At 44.2% G+C, this 18,448-nt stretch overlaps 1 protein-coding gene and 1 long non-coding RNA gene across 2 annotated transcripts in view; both read left to right on the plus strand.

Annotated features, from left to right (window-relative positions):
• The window catches only part of LOC135818453 (cell adhesion molecule Dscam1-like), a 28,288-nt gene extending 17,216 nt beyond the window's left edge, over positions 1 to 11,072 (plus strand). Inside the window, exons 6-12 of the mRNA XM_065331837.1 lie at positions 553 to 620; positions 4,406 to 4,544; positions 4,832 to 4,960; positions 6,241 to 6,327; positions 7,750 to 8,226; positions 9,828 to 9,971; positions 10,536 to 11,072. Coding sequence (XP_065187909.1) covers positions 553 to 620; positions 4,406 to 4,544; positions 4,832 to 4,960; positions 6,241 to 6,327; positions 7,750 to 8,226; positions 9,828 to 9,971; positions 10,536 to 10,537 — 1,046 coding nt within the window. The 3' untranslated portion in view covers positions 10,538 to 11,072. The remainder of the gene's footprint in view (positions 1 to 552; positions 621 to 4,405; positions 4,545 to 4,831; positions 4,961 to 6,240; positions 6,328 to 7,749; positions 8,227 to 9,827; positions 9,972 to 10,535) is intronic.
• Positions 11,073 to 12,805: 1,733 nt separating this feature from the next.
• The window catches only part of LOC135818456 (uncharacterized), an 8,292-nt gene continuing 2,649 nt past the window's right edge, over positions 12,806 to 18,448 (plus strand). The window contains exon 1 of the long non-coding RNA XR_010553684.1: positions 12,806 to 13,734. This is a non-coding gene — a long non-coding RNA (uncharacterized LOC135818456). The remainder of the gene's footprint in view (positions 13,735 to 18,448) is intronic.

Consider the following 18,448-nt stretch of genomic DNA (forward strand, 5'->3'; position numbering starts at 1 on the left):
GAAATGGCACCAAATAACCGGAAATGCTTGCAATTGGCTTCAATTTTTTAAGTTGTTTCACGGGGACGACCCCCGGACCCCCACCCTTCCATGGCCGCCCCACCTACAAAGTCGGTGCGACGGGCCTGAACAGTACAACAAAAGTACAACGATGAAGAAAAGCATACGGTGTGCCAATATTATTTTAGTGATTTAGTATCGAGAGAGATTTTCTTAGCAATCCCTTCAGATCTTGTTGACCACTTTGAATGTACTTCAAAGTAGGACATGCTCTTAACCACCTTTTGGTTTAGAAGTTTACGTGACAGTGGATGATCAGGCAATCCACACAGTCATTCCCATTTTCATGATGGATGGGAATGAAACAGGAGAGTGCAGAGACAGCTAGTGGTACTGGCCACACAACATGGTCATCCCTGTGCTGCAGACCCAGCATCCCTGACAGGCTGCCATGGCTTTGTTGCCAAAACTATGCGCTGGAAAAAGTGGACAGTGGCACAGAGAGACCTAATGTGTTTCTGTGTTTCCTGAATTTGTATCCCTAACTGGCAGGGTCTGCGGCGCCCCAAGGCCTCACTGCTGTCTCAACATCACCAGGTCATGCAACGATAGGGTTCAAGGTTAGGGAATTCCCCTTTGCACTCACACCTCATCCACAGTGCATCACTTTAGAATGTTGTACTCCTACATAGTGTGTATAATCACCAGGTCAAAGTCCATACTAACATAAATATATTGAAAGCAAGATCTGGGCAGTTCACAGTACATTGCGGCATTCGGTGAAGAATGTAGTAGGCAAATTGTGTGCAACAACTTGGATAGTGACAGTGGGTTCTATCTGCAAGTCATACTTCCTCCGTATACAAAAACTTCGTGGCTTTTTTTCAACGGTGTTTTTGAGGAAGAACCTGTTCAACGAACCGCGCCAAAGGCTGTCATCGACAACCCACATTCATTGTTGAGGTAGGTTTGGTTGATCCCGAACAGATTCTCCACGGAAGCCATGCGTGTGAGGACGTTGCCGACAGGAACTCACCAGTCAAATAAAAAGAAATAACACTTGCTTGCTCGAAACTGACACCGTGACAAAGTGGAGCACGCGGCTGGAACACGGAGTCACGCCGCACTCGCAGCCATGAAACTGGCCAGGCTCATACTTGCGGTGCGCGGCCCCATATGCAATGTGAGAACATAAATCGGTTCCGCTCGCACGGCAAGATGAAACATTTCAGTCGTCGTGCAACCAGCGCTGACTCCGGATCGGAATATCGACGACCTGGCTTTCTTCGCCTCTCTCCAATCAGACGTCAACGTCTAGGGGAATCGCAGGGACCTCCTCGAAGCCGTTGTAGAATGCTGGGAGGATTATCCTGCCGAGAAAATGCGAAGCGTGTGGATGTGCTTGAGCGACTCGTTTCACGGCATAATGAAGGTCGTGGGTTGGAACGACTAAATACAGTTGACACCGATTCATACACAGCTCTGGAGATGAAGAGGACGTAGCCAAAGTCCCGCGTCGGATCATCACTGCAGCTGAAAAGAATCTGAACGAAATGCGAGCGGAAACAGCGACTGTTGGCGATGCGGCGTCAGCGTCGTCAGGTGACAAGGACAGGAGTGACGAAGACTCTGAATAAGCTCAATCTCATTCGTCTGAGTTGCTTTTTTCTTTGTATATAGCTTGTAAACAGGTTAGACAATGCCACGGATGTTATTAAAAGTCAAACGGAAAAATTCCAGAGCTGTGCGAGGCCTTCAAAAAAAAAGTCACGAAGTTTTTGTATACGGAGGAAGTAGATAGCTGACATAGAAGTAAAGCAAGAGCTGAATTTCTGGTTCTGGTAGTAATCTTCATGCTAGTAAAATCACTCCTGAAATACGAGATTGCCTGGTGAGTTCTGGAGGGATGAAACGCAATCCGAGCCTAGTCGTTGCTGTTCCATCGCCTATGCTCCAGGCGCTAATTGATATACAGGTGTCATGCCGGAAATATAAAATACCAATCTTATGGCCACAACATATTAATTCAGGGGTGTCAGAAAGTATTTTAGTGTGGTACGGTCAGCCATCTGAAGTACAATTAACTCGTGTGGGAGGGGTGGCTGAGCGAAAAAATTGGAGATTCTGGAGCCCAGAAGAGTGTGTGTTTATTGACTCAGGGAGTACCTGGGGTAAGAAGTGGTACAGTCAATACCGTAGTGTGTCCGACACTGACCCTGATATTGCGTAATAACCCAACCAGGTCATCAACCTATACAGTTGATCTAAGTATCCATCCAGCTCCATACATTCACCTTGGACGAGATGATCGAGAAGGTTTGGAGAGTTCTGCTATTCAATCATTGATCTGAGTTGAGATAGCAGGTTGAGTGTAACTTTACTTCGAAAGCAGCAGGAGTTATATACGATATATTATTGTTGAAAATAACACAGTGTCAAGCCAAGATGGGAAAGGCCAACCAATCAGATTACAGATAGCTAGTTGCTAAGTAGATTTGACCAAAAGCAGACAAAAAGAAAAGCATAAGGATTACGAAATGATTGAAAGGGCGTATACGAAGAGACAGTTTCCAGACAAACAACAGCCCATGCAGACAAACAACAACAGCCCATGCATTGGTAATGCTGATGATCAGTGTATAATAAGTATGACAGTTGTCGTACAAACGACCTTGGTGTGTACCGCTAGAGTCTTGCTGTCGAAGCGCATGTTGCAGCTCCTGCGCGTGTTCATGAGCGGAACCAGTTCACCCAACATAACAGAAGCTATTAGTAGTTCGTCGTACAACCCAGGAGAAACCGTCAGCTGCCGAGCCCGATGTGACACAGGTATCCAGCCAGCTATGTGTGTATCACCAGTCATGTATCAACTTAAGGCCGAACGGCAAATAATAATGGTGGTGAGAGATGGAGAACTCTTTACCAGCACTTTGGGGCTTAGAGAGCGTTTTGTGGGTGATTGGACAGGCATGTACTCACTGCCATCCTGCCAGGTGTGTTAAACCACCATCACTCTTCTAGTTCTTGACCCATGAACTGAAACAAAATATCCCAATGTCAAGCCAAATTTTAGTACTATTGTGAGCTGATTTATAATATTATGGAGATCTATGATACGAAATAGTGGTTGCGACTTCGGCGATGATTTTTTAGGAATGTGTTTGCTCCCACACTGGAGCTCGCACTATTCCGCCGATTTGACTTGACACTTGACTGACTCCCGACTGCCATCCAGAGCACACGAGAAGTCCATTGAGCCTCGACTCTGCAATCTTCCTCAGCCTACTCAAGCTCAACTGATGAGGGGTGAATTCCCCGAAACACTGTGTATTGAGCAGGGAGTGGTGCTTTCTTGCAGGTTTGCCGAGTCGAAGATTCGATGAACTTCTCTTTTGCTCTGGATGACAGTTGTGAGTCAGTCAAGTGTAAAGTCAAGTTGGCGGAATAGTGCGAGCTCTCTTGTGGGAGCAAACCCATTCCTAAGAGATCTATGATCATGCAAAATATCTGCTCGTCAGATGTTCTCAATCAAAAGTGCATTGTCATAGCCCAGAACTGCAGTGATGACTTCACCTAATGGAACTTTTGGGCTTTGAATGCAGTGTTCATGTTTCCGTGCAAAGCAGCTCCAATGTTAATCAGGTGTGCATGAATACATGAGATGTCCAGTAACAACAGGAATGGGAATATTATGGTAAAAAGTGCTTCAAAGCCTCCTCGGTCCAAGACCATACGACTCAATGGTCCAAACTCTCATCAGTCTCTCTTGAGTATCCCACAACCATTTAAAAACTCTTATGATCTTGTGCAGGTTGATGCCAACGCGAACAAGCAAAATAATACTAATAATAATTTTTTTATCACATTGCACATACCTAGGGAAGAAGGGGAGACAAAACGAAGACGAAACAAAAAAGACAACAATGGGTGTGTAGGCGCTACATGAGCTGCGCTGGTGAGATGCAGTGGACTCCCCCGACCAAGGGTCTCGGGATCGGCGAACACAGCAAGCACCATGGGAGAGAGGGGGGGAGAGGAATGGCGGAGAGAGAGAGAGAGAGAGAGAGAGAGAGAGTGAGAGAGTGAGAGAGAGAGAGTGAGTGAGAGAGAGAGAGTACTATGATCTTATGATCCAAGAGGATGGTGGCGATCCTGCGGTTGCGGAAAACTGGACATTTGGCCGAGTCTTACGCGCACCGTGAATATTTTTTATGAGAGTAGAAAGTCTATGACAACAGATCCATCAATTTTAAAGAGCGCATGATTTGCATACAGTGGATATCTTTACAAAACTTTTCCATTCTTTGCTGCATGCTAAAAATCAAACTTAATCCTCTTTCACTGCTTTGGCGAAAATAATGCCAGTTTTGTCTGTGTGCGTGACTCGTATCCTGAAAACCTGCAGCCAATGCCACCTGCTCTTTCCCATGGTACTATAATTGGCTATGAGGTTAGTTACGATGCAATTGGGTGTATCAAAGTAGAAGATTGTCAATGTCAACTCTACAACTGTTCTCTGCACGGATCTATTCGAGTTCATGAAAGTGAGTACATGGTGCATGCATGATTGGACCCAGATTGAATGCAATCATATTCCTATTTGTGTTCAGCACTTGTTTGCCGCCTCAATGCATGAAACTGATTCGCTCTGTCTAGTCAAGTGAGCGGGAAAGGCGGCAGCTCCCTCTTAGGGAACAGCACACACTTACTTTCTTGAAGTTCTTCGCTTTGTTCATTCTATTATTGGGCTTCTACTCTTGCCATCATTCTCTTTTTTTGCTTTCTTTCTTGCTTGAATCATATCTTTCTTCCCATCTGTCTCCCACTAAAGGTTGGGTCAGCAACTCGATTTCACTATCTGGCTTGCGACATTTTACACGATACCAGATTACTGCTGCAGCCATTAATGGAGTGGGTCTTGGTGTTAAAGCAAGGAGGCGGCTCATAACTCAGAAGCTAGGTATGTACGGAGTAATAGACAAGGGAATAATAGGTAAATATTTTAAAGAAAAGGAAATTGAGTAATTTTAAAACACGCCCATTCTCCGTCTCACAAACTCGCTCTCTGCTTCACAAGATTAATGAATGAAAGATTGGACTCGGATGAAGAGCCAATGATAAATTTAAAGAATAGAAAAAAGGACCAAGAAATTAAGTTACGCTATAATGTCCACTAACACCACCAGTTACTAAGCAATCAGCTCGTGCGACACGGTTGGTCAGTGTCGTGCAATGTTATTGCCTGAGCTGATTGTTTAGTAACTGGTGGAGTTAGTGTACATTATAGCGTAACTTGTAGTTCCTTGGTCTTTTTTCTTTTCCATGAAAAAAGGTCGCCCATATTTCACCCATCGGGCATCATCAGGGAATTGATAAGAATGAAGAGGCCAAACAAGTAATATAACTACAGCCAGACAGCCAGATGAATATTCTATAACACACAAACATCATGTACACACAATTTGTAAGAAAATGTCACAGTATATCCTAGAAAATGCACGCAGTGTGGTAATGCTGAACATGAAAAGTGTGAAAATATACAAGTGAACAATAGGACTTGAAAGTGATGGTGTCAAAACGCCCAGGGAGTAGGAAATTGACATCACATTACTATTTTGGATCCACTAAGGTTTGACTTTGTTATTGCCTATGTATGTGGGTGCATAGCAACCCACTCATGTCGCATGCAGGTGTGACTTTGATTTCGCCACCAGTTGTCACCCCGCCCCCATTAGCCAAATCAGTCAGTTTCACTGGCTACATCACCTTGCTGTGAGTAAGACTGCTTGAAATGTGCTTGGATCCATACAAAAACTGGATCCAAGTGGATCCAGTTTTTCAATTTTTGAAATTGTTGCCATGCTGTGACGTAGCACTTTCAAGCCCTATTACTCAATCTGCGGACAGAACTGTTTCGTCCTTGGTGGACTCATCAGCGCAGCACAGAGGAAATGAGGCCGAGCCTGGTAGCAATGAAAAATAAAATATCCAAAGCCAGATTTAAACCAGGCCCGAACGTACCTTGCCAGAGTGCTCAAACTGAAAAGTCAGTGAGCTCTGCATAACACACACAGCAAGTGAACAATTATAAATGTATGTCCACAAAGGACAAAACAGTTCTGTCCGCAGATGGAGCAAATTTTTTGACATGACGGATTTTCTTGATGCATTTGCCCCGGGAAACCTGCTTCAGATTCAACTCAATTATTTTCCTTTCGCTTTTCTCTTTCTCCAATCCAGCCCCAGGACCAGTAAGGAATTTGACAGCCATACCCATATCAAGCTCTGTACTACAGGCAAGATGGCAAGCACCAGAAACAACTTACGGTGAGTATTGTTTTCAAGAGCATGGTCTGTAGGTCAATAACCCCTGATGTATGGTGGATCGATATTCAAGAACACATTCACATTAGCATTAATATAATCATTGTGTTATATTTGACAAGTTAAACCATATAAATGTTTGCACCTAGTCCTTATTGATGATGATGGTGACGAATAGCTTAACCCTTTAAGAGCCGCCCCATACTTGAATGCGTCGTAAACGACGCATTCAAATGCAAAACTTCAAAAGATCGTAACTCAGTCCAATCTCGCTCAAATCCAGTGATCGAAATATCCAGGGCGAAGAGAAAACTCTCACCTGTCGGGAGAAACAATTCGCGAAGCGCTGCGAGCAACGGTTCCTGAGATAAATCACTCGTAAGTTGAGCCGCGATCGCGGCAATTTCAAAAGCGCGCAGTGCGACTTTAGTATTGAGAATTTTGAGACTTTTCGTCAAGCTGGTTTACTCGAATTTGCACGGGTTTCACTGTTGATATTGTCAAGAGTACACAGCGAAAAAATTGGAACTCCACGATCGAGTAAAATGAAATATCTGGAGCGGGACGCAATTGGACGCATTTGGGGCATTTTTCGTACTGTCGCTGCGATCTAGCGCTGGATAGACGGTGTGCTGGCTGTCATGATCGACCTCATTCTCTTCCTCTCGCAGAGACCTTTCCAGGAAGCCCTGAATTGGGAGGATTGAGTGAGTAGAACTGAAGCTATGATCCAAGGAGCACGAAAAAATGCAGAATTTTGAAATTTTCCTGTGGCTCTTAAAGGGTTAAGATTTGTAGTTTTTTCTTTTCCTGATAAGGCCACGCCGTTTTTTGTCTATGTTTCGCGTCACCTTATTCGATGAAATCAATGAGGGAGGGCAAAAAAAATAAAAAAGCCATCCAAAAAAACAGTGTACGTGCATTACATTTGTGTACAATGAAGCGACGCGGCACTGTTCATGTACATTGACATGTACAATGTACATGTACATGAATACATGAGTGTATCCCCTCTGCCATGCTTGTGGTCCAAACACAGGCAGCATGATGATTGTGTGACTTGCGGTCCAGCTTATTGCACACACATGTACAATGTACCAGGTACATGTGTGTGAGCTGAGTTACATTTTCCTGTTTTCTGGGTTTGCATTAAATTTGTATTGCATTTTCAAAAAAAAAAAAATTCTTAATTTTTTTTTAACTCCGGGTGTGAAATACATGCGCGCGGGGGACGCGAAACAGAGATAAAAAACGGCGTGGCCTAAGCTTCCCGTCTCCAAAAAAATTATATATTCAGTCAACATTAATATTGCCAACCTACTATTTTTACTAGATTGATATTACAACAGCATTCAGTACAGCCGAATTTCTATTTGCAAACAACTCATCATTTTTCATTCTCCTTTGTTTTTGAATCTGCTCCAGGTGGTAGTCTATACTACGTAATTCAGTATAGTGTTCTCAGAGGAGATACTGAGGAGAGAGTGAGCAACGATATCAACATTGCAATGCCACTCTACACCATAACTGGACTAAAGGAGAGGAGAAGTGTTTTGATCACGGTGTTTGCTGTCAACTCGGTCGGTCCTGGATATCGTGTCACTTTAGGCACTACAACAGCTGCAGTCAGAGTACAACCTGATGTCACTGATAAACCAACTTATCAACCAATACCTCCTGCTTTCTGCAAGTTACCCAGTGAAGTAGGGTGGGCTGTGTCTGTTGCAAGTACATTCACCCCAGAAATTATCAATCTGATGAAACTGAATTTCTCAGCAAACACATCACTTAATGTCACATGCAGAGAAGGCCTGTATGTTTCTGGTAACTGGTCACAACGCCATCAACTGATCACATGCCAGAAAAGTGGAATGTGGACCAAGGAAATCTCCGCTTGCTCAGGTACACATGTTTGGTTGCCTATCTCTCACCATATATCACACATTACACAGAGACAATGCGCCTTAACCTGCTAGAGTGTCCAATTCCTATGATGAGCTGCATGCAGTACACAAGAGGTACTCAGAGGAAAGTAAGGATTTATGTTTTGTTTTTGAAAGGATTGGGAGACCTTGAAATTCAAAGGATCAATCGGGGGAAGTGAACTGCTTGAAAAGAGAAAAAAGCAAAAAGCTCACCTTCTGAGCTATGGTACGGGACCGAACCTAGTGCAGTGGTCGCAGGCGGTCTAACTGGCCGCTAAGTAGCCCGACAAAGAATGCGTTTGACCCATAAAGGAAGTCAGGCATGATCACTGCCTGAATGAACATGCGTCGTGATTTACCAGACAGTGCTCGTCGGGATCGCCACAGAGCGCCGATCGCGGCCTTGGTGATAATCAACTCATTGTGAGGATCCCACGACAGCTTGGCATCTATAATCACAGAGATATGCAGCGGAGGTGGGTCATTCGGGGAAGTGAACTGGCTGGAAACTTATGTCAACCTATCCAGGACACGAACCTGGACTTTGCTTGTCACGAGATGTGCTATAACCATCCAAACCTTTGGATCAGGCTGAACCTAGCTGGCGCTGACAAGTGTTCATTCAAAAAGCAGCTCACAGCTTCTAGGTTTGGTCTGGTTCCATAGCTTAGTTTGTTAGAGCATTGCTCATGACAAGCAAGGTCCTGGGTTCGAGTCTTGGTGGAATTGGCATTTTTTTCTCTTTTCAGGCAGGTCCCTTTTGGAGGGAAAGTGACCCATGTGCCATGAGTCTGTGTGGCACGTGTTGTGAGCTGCCTTTTGAGTGAAAAACTTGCCAGTGCCTTTTAGGTTTGGCCCGATCCAATAGCTCAGATGGCTAGAGCAACGCTCATAACGTAAGTCCAGTGTAGCACACATTCCATACCGTTTTCGCGTGATGAGAGCCCTCTCTTGAATAGTAGCCCATCTGTGATAGACAGTGAAAACATAGTACCTCAGGGTCCCTAAAACCGCCAGTACGGTAATTATATCTGTTGTCAGGGTGCCTATTAGGCCAATCGCGAGGCTTATTTGGTCCATGATGATCCGGTATGGTGTATCCATGCCCTTTAGTCCGCACTGGTGCTGCAGTTCACCAAGTGTCACCCTACACCTATGCAATTCTGCTAACTTATACTCTACTCACAAGAAAGCATACCCATCAAAAGAAAGTGATGAATTTTCTCTCGAGTTGTAACGAAATCTGATGCGAAATGTTTATGCACTCCACGAAGAAAGTTAAATATTGTTTCACCCTCCTATCCTTGAGCTGTGTTGCACAATGTCATCCTGAAGCTATGCATCTGGTTATGAACCAGCACCATACCCTCCCCACCATGTGTGACTAATATCCTATGCATGATAGATGAATAATGCTGATTTGGCAGTTGAAATTTACGGGTAATGACGTGGTATTGACATGGATCACTTTTTGTATGTTGTGTCATATGATGCCATTTGAAGCCTGAGCAGTTCTTGTTAATTAATGTCTGAGGGATCTATACTTACAAGAATGTGGTTTTCTGTTGTATTTTGCAGCACCAGTTAGTACTGCTGTTGCCCACGGTTATAGTAAATGCAGCTCCGACATTTCAGTTGCAGTATCTATCATAAGAGGTATTTTCTTCGCTGCCAGTGTTGCCCTGAACCTCATCTTCTTTTTCAAGGTCTACAATAAGAAATGTAAGCCATCTTCAACTTTACTGTTCAGACTGTGTCATTTTCCCAGTTTAGTCAAGTGTCAAGTTCGGCAGGAAGCGTGCGTTCCTCGTAAGAACAACCAACTTCATCACTAATACCGCCAAAGCCGCAATTTCTAAGTTCGTATTGTCCATCATTCAAATTCCGCATTCGGTTTCCTGTGCTGAAGGTCCACGATTACTGCCAATTGCGGTGCATGCGTCGATGTGTTGTTCGCACAAGGCTAGAAGAATAAACTGAAACTTAGCAGAACCAAATGTTTTCATTCCCTTCTCATCATGAGCTCATACAGGAAATAAAGCGCTTTATTCCCTGTATGAGCTCATGATGAGAAGGGAACGGACACATTTAGCCCTTGATGGGTCGGGATGATAAAGGCGAAGAAGTTCATTCGATTTGTTCTTCAAGACTGGTGTAGATGCCATAATTGGATGTGTGTACTACCTGAAGAATTTGGAAAGCTTCCAATATGTTCTTCTATAAATGATCTGCTTTTTCACTTCGCTAATCAATTTGTGTGTTCTTGTGTTTGCATTCTATCTGTAGGATTGTCCTGGCTCATATTTCTTCAAAAAAAGAAATACAATTCCTCTCTGAAGACAAGCACAGACTCATCTCTAGGTGCAGACAATGGAACAAGCTTATCCGTTGCCATTCCGAGAAAACCCCGAAAAAAATCTGCCCCATTCCTATTGTGCTATTGCCAAAGCCATACCTCCCCCCCCCCCCCCACACACACACATACACGCTACGCCATTTCAGACAGCGTCTCAATATTAAATTGTAGAAACTCAACCAAAAATCCGATGACAGGATGCCTCTGAATGCCTTACTTCGTTAATTAAGACTAGTTGTAGTTTGGCTTTGGCTGACATTCATTGTCAGACACCCCTTTCCCAACTACCACCACTACTCACACAAAAATCCACCCCTAATAGTTATCAATCTGTATGTACATCTGTATGTCCGTACTGCGGACAAAGGAGTGTATTTACAAATTCGACTTTTCAGGGATTTTACGACCAGCCTGCCCCCTTAAATCTTTGACTATGGCAAACTTATACATGTATCTTTGATCGGTATCTTTTCAATCTATAAACGGTTGTTGGTGTTTGTGAATGCGTGTGCTTGAAAAAGCCACTCTGATATTTTGCAACTACTGTACATGTACATGTACATGTACACATCATGTACATTGTACATTATGTACTGTAAAGCGTGAAATTTTTGCGGCGTTTTTAGTTCGCGTTTTCAGAATCCGGACAGGTTTGCGAGGTTTTAATTTTGCGATTGCAGAATGGCATTCTTGCTAAACCTGTGGCATTCTTGCTAAACCTTTCATGGATCTCCTTTTCGCGCAATCTAAGTTTCGCGATTTCCACGCGGTCGCGAATTTCGCAGAAATTCGACCATGGCAATAATTTCACGGTTTACAGTATCTAATATTGACTGGGTACGAGGTCAATATAGGAAATAAATGCCAAGTAAAAGACCGAGGCGAAGCCGAAGTCTTTTATTTCCTATACTGAGTCACCAAGTACGAAGTCAATATTAGATTTATCACGACTAAACCAAAGCATGTGTTCAATCGCTAAAAGGAGTCAAATATAAGCAGTCAATATAGCCCTAAAGCCTGGTTCACACTAGGCCGATTTTCCGGCCAGTGCTCCGACACCGACTCCGACATGGAGTCTGCTGACTGTGTCGACTGAGTCGGACGGCCTGTTCACACACGGGGAACGACTCACTCGCAATAGAGTCGTATCGATTATCCATAAAAGCAAGAGTTCATGGGTGTTATGAAATTTTGGTAGGACTTTACATTTCATCAAGAGTACAAAAGTACAAGAGGTCATGAGCTCCACATCGACGCTCTTTGCTGTCATGGTGAAAAGCCTACCGTGATTGGTCCGAATCCCGCTCCATCACGTGCAAGCAGTAAAAATCGGCCGGCTTTTCGGCTAAATATCGACCAGTCGATACTTGGCCGAAAACTAGTGCGACAAGAAAATCGCTGCAGATTTGTCGGAACCCTGTACGACAACACTGTTCACACTACGCAATTTTCGCCCCGATCTTGAGGATTTTTCGTACGAGTCCATGTCGGCCGGAAAATCGGCCTAGTGTGAACCAGGCATTAGGAGTGAAATATGCAGGAATATTAAATATTCCTGCATACTCAAATTTTGATTGCTTAGGTATAGAAGAAATCTATGGGAGTCAATACTAAGGGAGTGATATACATGTACATGACATTGTATATCCACTGATAACATTTTGGAGATGCTGTTGGTACCACAAATAGCCTTATGCTGTCTTCAACATCTCAGCTGTGTCTGTGTGGTCACCATGGTCACGCTATCTTCAACCCTTCATACATGTCATTTATCTTTGTTGTGTCTGTGTGGTTGTGGTTACGCAATCTTCAACCCTTCACACATGTATCTCAGCTGTGTCTGTGTGGTTACGCTACCTTCATCAACCCTTCATGTCTCAGCTGTGTCTGTGTGGATGTTAGTGACATTTTGTGTACGTGACCTCGTGATATCAATCACTGTCGATTTCCCGATGCTAAACCTGGGAGAAACCTGATTTGAGAAAAACGACTAGCGAAAGCAGTTACCTATCGTTTTTCCAAAAGAATTATCGACTGCTGATGCATGCATGCTCGCATATGCAGCTGGTTTCACGCATGACTTTATAAACATGACTAGTCTATATAAACTGTTGAAAAAATCTTTTTGTTTCAGGTGTCAAAGAGGGCGTCAAAGAGACGTCGCACCCGATCCGATCGCCGAGTCTTCAAGCAGGCTGTTCACACGCCTGGCTGGGAGCTGACTTTATTTTCGGAGAAACGCTACATGATTGTAGCACATTTGTAGTAGTATGTTATTTCAAATTGTCAATGGTGACAGCATCTAGGAAAGATCGCATCCCTAACGAGTAACGTGAAAGAAAGGCATTGTCGCGGCTGGTCTACGAAGGGTTGAAGAAAGAAATGGTTTCGCTAGTTGCTGGACGAACAACTCGCTGGTGCCGAAAAACTTGGCCTCCAATGGTGTTTCTTTGGTGAATCACCAATCAAAATAGTATGTCTTGTGGCAGTATTCACGGAGGAAGGAGAACGCTCTCGCCACTACTGTTGTTCATTTCATCCACGTTGGGCGTTAGCTGCACCGGGGCCGCTATTGTGTTTTAATGTTCCATGGACACACAACAGATTTCTGATCGATCGCGGAACCACAACGTATCTTCACGCAGCGTCGCATTGTCCATGAGCGCAAACGTCAGCCGTTACCCTTCGTCATTCATGTAGATTTGGAGTATGTACGCCATGCGCCAGTGGGCCTTGGCACGACGGCGACAGCTCTGAGGAGTGTGCAGGTGAAAAACGTTAATTTCGATTGTTGGTGAACGAACAAATCGCTGGTGGCGAAAAACTTGGCCTGCGCCGATGGTGTTTTGTGAATCATCAAGCATGGTGTGTAACAGTGTTCACCGAGGAAGGACAACACTCTCGCCGCTACTCTCGTCCGTTTTTTCCGCGCCATTCACGCTTGGCGTTAGCTGCACTAAGCCCATTGTGTCTTAGTACTCCATGGACACACTACGATCAAGCATGATGTCTGAGCTGTGTTCACAGAGCGAGGAGATGCTCTCGCCGCTATGTTCTGTCCTGTGGATTACCAAGTGTTGAAGGCTCACAATGATGGCGTTGGACAAGTCGTATACAAATGGAGTCAACGTAAGTACGTATGTGTACTGACTGCAGCATAAGTGGGGTGTAAGAGCTAATGCATAAGGCCACCATTTCTTACTTCTATGTTTCGCATCAGTTCAACTTCCAGAATCATATGCAGGAGGTGGAAAAGAAGTTGCAAAAAAATAGACTCAACAGAGGTGTATAGCACAAGAGCTCGTACATGGTGTACATTCGAAAGAAAAACCGTGCATCGATTCACGAAATCTGGGTTATCAGCCTGAGTAAATATTCACTTTGGCCAGAGGAGGCAACCGTTGGTGTCAATGCTGCACTGGGTTATTTTACTCAGCCTTCAGCAGCGGTGCAAAGAGCTCCGGAACGATGCATCCTCTCAGCTTAGGCGATCGATGCAGTCTTGTGAAAGCTCATGGAATACGGATCGCAATTGCTGAACAAACCATTTACTAACGCTGGCGGTAAGGCCAGTTCTGAATCCCAGCTTTGACGTATGCAAAAAGTCCACGAGCATGATGACTCGCACACTAGTATGATGACTCGCACACGAGTATGATGACTCACACTAGTATGATGACTCACACTAGTATGATGACTCACACTAGTATGATGACTCACACTAGTATGATGACTCACACGAACGTACACTCACTATACATGTGCATGTTTGATTTTTTATCTTTTTCCGAAAAAATCGAAACGTGTGCCGGCGGACGACGCAAAACATAGATATAAAAATAACTACAGTGCTGCCAACCTGCTCGGTCCGATTTGCGTCCTTGGACAACTGAATTTCCGCATTTTCCAGAGTTTTTTTCCAAACTACCATTTTTTTAATCCCAGGATTTATAATGTATTTTTTACGAAATTTGTAGTCTTCGGGGTACCGGGTACTTGTGTGCATGTATTGATGTACATGTGCTTTGTAGACTAGTACTACAGGTCGTCCCCCGTTAATACGAGTCCGGTTAGTACATAAACCCCGTTAGTACATCAGAAATCTCAAGTCCCGGACGAAACGTGGTCACTTCCATACAAATTTTGTCGGTTAGTACATAATTCATTAGTACATAAACCCCGTTAGTACATAACATTTCTCCGGGCCACCTACCTCAATAATACATAATTTGTTGGTTTTTCGGCCTTCCAGTGGAGACACATTGTGTTCTGGTTTCTACTTGTGGACGCAATTAGCTCAGAAATCAGAGCGCACATCACAAGCCGAGAAAGCTCTGTTTTTTCCGAGTGACTGTACAGGCGCGGCTGGCATGCTATCATGTAAACTGTAGAATCTTCGCTGAATGTGACCCTTATAACATAATTTTTATGTTATATTGAGGGAATCAAGAATATCTCGCTCCCTAGTCATGTTAGCAAGAAACACTCAGAAAAGTTGAAAAACGTGAAAAAATTCTGGTACACAAGCAAGTTAGGTACACTTTCGTTTAGTACATAAACCCCGTTAATACATTACATTTGTCAAGTCCCAGAGATTATGTATTAACGAGGGACGACCTGTAGTACTAATCACCGTGGTCACGATTGTGGTTGTGGCACGCACTGTAGATGGCTTTGGTAGGACAAGGGTACTCATAATCATAAATCAAGGCCATATCCATAGTCCTTATGCACGTTGTGCAGATGTACGAAGTTCTGTACTAGGACCATATGTGTGTACATACCTGGTTGGATGTTCATTGTGCGCTATGCATGGCTGGGTGTTCATTGTGCGCTATGCATGCGCATTTGACCAAGTTTAGCCTCATAATTAATGGCAAACAATCGGTTTTCCAGCTTCTTCACTTTGGTTAGATTTAACAACTAGCTAGATCTTAGTCAGAAAAAATGTTTCGTATGAAATGCCTCCAGGGCCCATTTCCTAGTGGAAATAGAAAACACAATAGGTTCCTGGATATTCAACACCCAACTGGGTCTACGGGATCTACATATATTTTACGAGATTTTGTTCCTCTGTACAACGTGCATAACACTTATTCAAACTGTACTCATCATGTACATGTGTATGACATGCATACCATGTCATGTACATGTAGAAAAACTGGTTCATATTCAGCTGATCCATACTTCTCAGTTTTCCGTACCATTTCGGTCAATTTCCGTGCTGCGGGCAAGGGAGTTAATTTCCGTACGAATACGGAAAAATACGGAAGGTTGGCAGCACTGTGATTATCTGATCAGTCGTGTATCTCCGTCTAAAATAAGTAAAGAACGACGACTTATTGCACTGGACGCATTTGTTAAATGTTGACATGTATGTGTAAAATGTTATACGATGATCACAAGGCCCACATACATGTACATGGCGACATTTAGTAATTGCTTACAGCGCAATTTGTGGTCCTTGTAGCTATACTAATTTTAAGCAGTGTGTTTATTTTTCTACGAGTGCCCATGGACTCCAATCTGGTTAGAATTGAGGAGGAAAGGTGCTGTGACCTAGGGAACTCGCCGACCTGAGGTCTCGACTCCATAGTGCACCAATATTATGGAAAAGACATAGGAGAAAAGAGGGTGGGGGAGGAAGAATACTAGGTGGATCACGCATGAATGAAAAGCAAAACACAAAGGCTTGCGAGGCGGGCAGGTACAGTATTTTGTTGCTTTGGAGTCATTCTGTGTAGAGGGCATTGAAGTCACCCGCAACTAAAAATTGGAACCTAGGGGGTAACGAGGTCAGGCGAAAACCAAATTTTGAAAACCCCTATCGAGTTGGGCATCTACGGAAAGATTAGGGCTTCAGGAGCAAATCTAAACATTGGGCTGAGTTAGAGCAGGTGGAACACAGTAAGTAACTGGATCAAGGTTATTGTCAAGATAGTTAAGGAGAGATATAATTATCATGACCGGAAGAGAAACCTGGCTAATACAATGCACACAGGGTCAGCCAGCTACCAGTTAGTGATTGTCGAGTGATAGCCAAGTATGGTTGACTCAACCAGGCCATTTATTTATTTATTCATTTATTTTATTTATTTCACTCAACTCGTGGTCCATGACCAATTGGCACGCAAAGTGCGAGGGAGGGGTGATAGCCAACCACGGCAAGAAAAGAAAAGAAAAGAAAAGAAAGGAATATAGAAAAAGAGAAGAAAGAAGGATAGACAAGAATCTAGCAATGAGATCCTATCGTACTATCGTACTACATTATGAGATCAGAGTGTATTTTTAAAGCTGGAAAGACATTTTGATGTCTTAACATGCTGGGGAAGTTGCAGCCAAAAGCTGTAGGACAAAAACAGAGGAGAGTTGGTAAATGCGGCTGAATTAGCACGGGGAAGTGAGAGACTATTACGAGTGGACCGGGATAGAGAAAACCAATTGAATACGGAGAGATGAATGGGAATTTTACCTAGGCGAATTCTGTGGATCAAAATGCAAAGCTGCTGTTTGTGATTATCTTGCAGTGGCTGAGTATTGCTGATACAATAGAGCTCAAGACTAGGAAATAATTGCTGCTTGTTAAACAATATTTAAAGAAGAGATTTATGTTGGATTTTTAAGTTTTTTCACAAGATGCTGACTTAGACTACAAGGATACACTTGGATGACTCGACTTTAGTCTCGTTTACAATTGCAATATCTGTAGAATCACTTGCCAAAATTGACTGGAACTTGGAACACCTTTCCTCTCCTTCACCACCGTAACGACGGCCACAGTCAGGGCGATGACAAATAGAATGCTAAGGACGATGATCCCTTGTCGTGATCATGCTTTGCTGCCACACACACGGTCCGCATCTCTTGAGGTCTTGAAACCTTGTGTTCTCTCTTCATTAGACACCGCAGCCACCGCCTCTATCACTGTCGTCATCCTCAGCCCACTACCTGTTTAACGTGTGGCTCTGGGCTGAATATGTGGCGGTGTCGGCATGCTGTGTTGGCGGGGCATTGGTACCGGTTGCTGTGGTCGGGGGGGGGGGGGGGTAGCACTTCCGCTGCTCCTCTATGATGCAGAGCTTCAGTGCCACCAACGTCTGGAGGTCTAATTTGACCATAGCTTTTTAGCACCTTTCCTCTCCTTCACCACCATAACAATGGTCGGTAGCGCATCTGCTGCTCCTCTATTATTCGGAGCTTCAGTGCCACTGACGTCTGGAGGTCTAATACGGCCATAGCGTTTTGGCACCCTTCCTCTCTTTCACCACCATAACGATGGACACAGCTAGGGCGATACCACAGAGAACACTACGAGTGATGATCCCTGATACTTTCCTGACACACACACGGTCTGCATCTCTTGAGTTCTTTAGATTTTGAGTTCTCTCTTCATTAGACACCGCCTCCATCACTGTCGTCGTCCTCAGCTCACTGCCTGCTAAAGCTGTGACTCTGGGCCGAATAGGTGACGGTGTCGGCATACTGTGTTGCCGGGGCATTGGTACAGGTTGTGAAGGTTGGTAGCACTTCCGCTGCTCCTCTATTGTGAGGGGAAAGAGGTCAGCCATGCAAAGCATGTACGCCACTAGACAGCAATCGTTGTCGGAGGTTGTGGCGTTGTCATCATCCCTGCCGCCTCTGGCGCCTCTCCATTCCTGTCAGCCCACATTTGTGAGCGCGAGGCATTGGAACGGGTTGCTGCGGTCGGTAGCACTTCCGCTGCTCCTCTACGATGCGGAGCTTTAGTGCCACCGACGTCTGCAGCTCCAAATCAGCCAAATACTGATTGTCCCGCACTGACTCGCTTTGACCGCTAGACAGGAAACAAAACAACATAAAGGAC

This window comes from Sycon ciliatum, chromosome 5 (assembly GCF_964019385.1).
Source record: "Sycon ciliatum chromosome 5, ocSycCili1.1, whole genome shotgun sequence".
Classification (NCBI taxonomy): domain Eukaryota; kingdom Metazoa; phylum Porifera; class Calcarea; order Leucosolenida; family Sycettidae; genus Sycon; species Sycon ciliatum.